Here is a 4,901-nt window from a genome sequence, read left to right on the forward strand (position 1 = left end):
ACATGAAAGATCGAATATTTAATATAAAATCTCAATTTTATGAGATTTAATTAGTATTTAGTTTTTTTTTTCCTATTTTGCTTTGGGGTAACCCCATCCATAAGGGTTAGGTGCAAAAATATCATTAACATTTTGGGTCAAGATCAATTTTTATCCCTAATGTTGGTAGCCAAAAACAATTTTACCTTTAACATTGATAATTTGGGTCAATTTGAGAAATAATTCATCAAACTGACTTCTCGATCATGAATCCCGTCATCTACACTTCACACGTGCGTCATTTTATCAGTAACAAGTCACAAACATATGTTGGGATGTGAAAAAAAAAATATACTGTCTTTTGTACGAATTAAACAAAAAAAAAATTCACCGAATTTATAAATATTAATCTCCAATTCTATTATTAAATTTTAAAAGGCATGAAATCCTGATATGCAATTGATGCAGAATAATGAACAAAAATATATGTGTTTTACAATAGTATCTGAAATTGACCCAAATGATCAATGGTAGGAGTAAAATTGCTCTTGGCTACCAACGTTAGGGGTAAAATTGCATCATTTTAGACGTTAAAGATAAAATTGCTCCTGACCCGAAACGTTAGGAATATTTTTACACCTTAATCCATAAATGAACTAATCACTTTTTCCGATAATTATCAATGAGTTTTAGACTTTATTAACCCTTATGTAATAGCTTGTATTTTAGAACCGTCAATTGAGATTAAATTTTATAAAAAAATATATATAATATGAGCTCAGTTTGGGATTTAATTTTTGAGTCCGAACCAAGTACACCTAAATTAACAGCAGACTGGGTTGGACTTAGACTGCACGTTTTAAGATAAAGCTTGTTTGGCCCACGGCCATGAACAAGTCTACTTCAGATCGGGTTATTATAGGTCCACTAGCTTCAACCTTATTCGTCTTCAAACCAACACATTGTTCATGGAGAGTCGGTTAATACTAATTGTAACATTACCGTATAATACGATGTAGATGTCGTCGCTTTCCCAAATCCAATACATTGACTACACGGTTTTAAAACGCACCTACATGTATTATACATCTACCAAATTAATAAGCCACAATCACTTTCTCCTTTCTCTACACGTTGTTTATTCATGCTTCCACCATCCCGGACTACTCTTTACTTATGTCTTCTATCTCGACATCATCCACTCTAAATCTTAAAGTAGAGGAGGGTAAATGGAAATAGAGATATACAGAAGAACTGATAAGAGTACCGGTTAATCATAAAACTGTAACCATGTAGAAGTTTCATATACATATATAGCACAAAAGAAAGTTCATTGTAATATTTGATTAATTACAGTAATATTATTACATAGATATTAATTAGTGCTTTAATTAAAGCACATTAACTCAAGATTGTTTAAGGAGGTTTTAAATGCTTGTTATGAAACCTCCAACTTGAGATACTAATGAATTAAAACAACTTCTTATGTTAAATCTAGATTTTCACATATATTTTTATTTCTTTGGTATACATTTGCACACTTTATTTCTCTAATATGCATAAGAGGAGGCGTGCCCGGTCGGAGACGAAAAGAGGAATTCTTGAAATATTGATTGTTAATGCTAAAGGAATTAGACACACTAATCTTATTGGTAGCTCTTTATATTTGATAATTTGTAGTTTCTGAAATTTGTTTTTTTTTTTTTTTTTTTTTGTGTGTGTGAATTAGTGATTGATTATATGGTTTTTAAAATTGTTAAAAAAGGAACACCAGCTCATTTTGTGGTAACACAATGTGGAAATAAAGTACATAAAACCAAAGTATCATCAGGTTTGTTTGCTTCCTGCTTTTCATTTGCTTTTTTAATGTTTGGTGTCAAATCTTTTAGTTTTGAATCTGAGTTTGATGATGCAGAGAATGATGAAATGGTATGGTGGAATGAGAAATTGAAGTTTGAGTTTCCATTGACTGATTGGAAACATTTTACCCATCTCAAATTCAGAATCATGGATTTGGAGTTCTTTACAGATGCTGGATTTGTTGGCGAAACTAGGTAACCATTAAGGATTAATGTTATTCCTACTTTATCTCTTAAGATTGTTGTTTCTTCCACCAATTCGGTAGAAAAATGTCAGTGGTTTGGTTTATATGCTCAGTCTTCTAATTGAGGGACTAACCTAGACCGAATCATGGGATTTGGTACTTAGCATTTACTGGTTGCCAGAAAATATCGAAAATTCCATAAAAACTCTATAACTTTTTATATAAAAAACTAAAAAAAAATTTAACTTGTAAATAAATTGCTTATGTTTTAAATATTGTAAATAAATTCAAACTAACATAATGGTATTGCATTCTTTTCCAACTAAAGAGGGTATGAGTTCGATTCCGTCTTTGTAAATTTTTTAATATTTTTTTAATATATAAATGTTATGGATAGTAAGAGTAAGAAGACAAGTTTCATTTTACTACCTCATTTTACAATAACTATTTTTAATTTGATTAAATTTAAAAAGGCATAATACACAAATAACCCCCTGAACTTGTCCAAATGTTGCAACTGCCCCCCTCAACTTTCAATTGTAACAATTTACCCCTTAAACTTGTCCAATTGTAAAATATAACCCCAAATTGGGATTTTTTTTACCCCGTATTTGAAGCAACCGTAAAAAAGTTTCCCCGGATTCGTATCACGCCAAAGATCTGATTATCATACTCCACGAGCGTTGCAGATTTTGTATTTCACATGTTTCTTCAATTGTAGTCCATGTTAGCAATTTGGGGTTGTGTTTTACAATTGGACAAGTTTAAGGGGTAAGTTGTTACAATTGAAAGTTGGAGGGAGCAGTTGTAACATTTGGACAAGTTCAGGGGTTATTTGTGTATTAGGCCATTTAAAAATTAAAAAAAGTTTCATTTTATTACCCTAAATTGATTAAATTTGAAAATTAAAAATTAATTTATACAATAATACAAATAAAAATCAATTAGTAAATTTTATATTTAAGAGGCTCTTACTGCTTATTTTATCTAGGGCCTCTAAATTGTGGACCGACCAAATCTAGATCCGGATACAAAGTTGTCAATATAGCTAATTTCAGACATCATTTAGAATCCTTTATTTCATATTATCATATCAAATGCATAGGCCTAGGCCTAAGTGCGGATTGCAACCGCATAGAGCCCAAGTCTCAAGAGGCCTAGTTGCCTAACAAATCAATACTATATGTGTTATCAATGAAAATTTTGTGAATATAATAATACGTATTTATACAATTTTTAATTTATTTTATATTTGAATCTATTTTAAATTTTAAAGGAGGCTCTTATACTCTTGTTTCGCCTAGGATCTACAAAATTTTAGGTCCGACCCCGCATACACCTATCATATGAGCTTCATATTTTTTTGGATTTTTACCTCGTATTGAAGAAAAACTCAAATATTGTTTGGAGTTAGATCTGTTCACGGATCTAGATACTAATCAAGCCCGTGTCTCCTAGATTGAGTTTGAAAAAAAAAAAATTAAACTTAAACCCAACCTGATATAGGTCTGTTAAAACCCGTTTACTTTTTAAGCGGACTTAGAATTTATAAAAATAGTATGGATCCGCCTAGTCCATCTCCCTATTAATATTAATTAATGAATTTATAGGTGCCTTCTATACTTACTTTATTTTTTCTATCATTGGATGAACTTACTTTGTCAAAATTCATCACCATTCAATGGTGAAAAAACAAAGTACGACTTACTTTGTAAAAAACAAAGTAAGCATAACCTAACCCTGAATTTTTATATATTAATATTTATTTTTAAGTGTAAATTTCATTTTTTATTATTAAAAAGTATAAATATATTTTTAGATGAGTTTATATGAATTGGGTTTGAGACTTGATTTTTGAGCCTGAACCTGAACCCAGCCCAACCCGATCTCACCTAAATTAACAACGGACTGGACTGGGTTTGAGCTTAGCAGTTTTAAACAAAAGCCCGATGTACCCGGCCCATGAACATATCTATGCAAAATATGTGGATAGAGTATTTGATTTTTTTTAATGAGATATGAAATTCGCTCATTTTTCCAACATTAATCCCCAATTATATCATTTATGACCGTTACGAGTAAAATTGCTCTTAACGGATAACAATATACCATATTTCTTTTATGTAGATAAATTGTGTAGTGTTTTTATGATTCAGAATTTACCTGGGAGGAATAGTAGCAGAGGGAGTAAGAAAAGGAATTGTACAAGTAAAACCAAGCTCATATAATGTGGTGCTTGAAGATCACACTTACAAAGGACAGATTAAAATTGGACTCAAATTCCTTATCACTGTAAGTAATTAATTATAAGTTTTATTCACAATAAATCATTTCATAACAAACAAAAAATTGAATTAAAATTCCTATGCAGAAAGCAGCACAGCCACAACAACAGGAGAAAACAGCATCAGTTACAGCAGAGAATGAAGCTGCACAATCATATTATAGATTCCTCTTTAATCTCTTCAAAATTTTATGCTCAAAGTTCATGCCTAAAGGAATAATTAATTAGGCCGAATGGGTATTCATTAATTTGATTATTAGGAAGGTGAATTAGGGAGTCATGTCATGATGAGCATTTGAAGATATTATTGAAACTTGAATAAGACTAATTACTTTCTACTTATTGCTTGATTATCTGATTGATTGGTTGATTTTGTTGGTTCTTGTTATGGTAATTTTGTGGGAACCAAATTAACTCAATCTAAGACATGTTCTACTTTCTTTTGGAATTCTATGGCCACTACCATTATTGCAACTCCTTTGATTGCTCAATCTTGCTCACCAATTCAATTTAATAGGCAAGAATACCTTATTCTTTTAATTACTTGTGTAAAATGTACTTGATAACTGTGTTTATGAACTCGTGATGGAGGAT

At 30.8% G+C, this 4,901-nt stretch overlaps 1 protein-coding gene across 1 annotated transcript; it reads left to right on the forward strand.

Annotated features, from left to right (window-relative positions):
* The first annotated feature begins 1,534 nt into the window (after positions 1–1,534).
* Positions 1,535–4,535, forward strand: LOC136216699 (elicitor-responsive protein 3). Its single transcript, XM_066003253.1, has 5 exons — positions 1,535–1,631; positions 1,745–1,810; positions 1,895–2,033; positions 4,180–4,315; positions 4,395–4,535. The coding sequence occupies exons 1-5, from the start codon at positions 1,535–1,537 to the stop codon at positions 4,533–4,535; spliced, it is 579 nt and encodes a 192-aa protein (XP_065859325.1).
* The last annotated feature ends 366 nt before the right edge of the window (positions 4,536–4,901 follow it).

This window comes from Euphorbia lathyris, chromosome 2 (genome assembly GCF_963576675.1).
Source record: "Euphorbia lathyris chromosome 2, ddEupLath1.1, whole genome shotgun sequence".
Taxonomy (NCBI): Eukaryota; Viridiplantae; Streptophyta; class Magnoliopsida; order Malpighiales; family Euphorbiaceae; genus Euphorbia; species Euphorbia lathyris.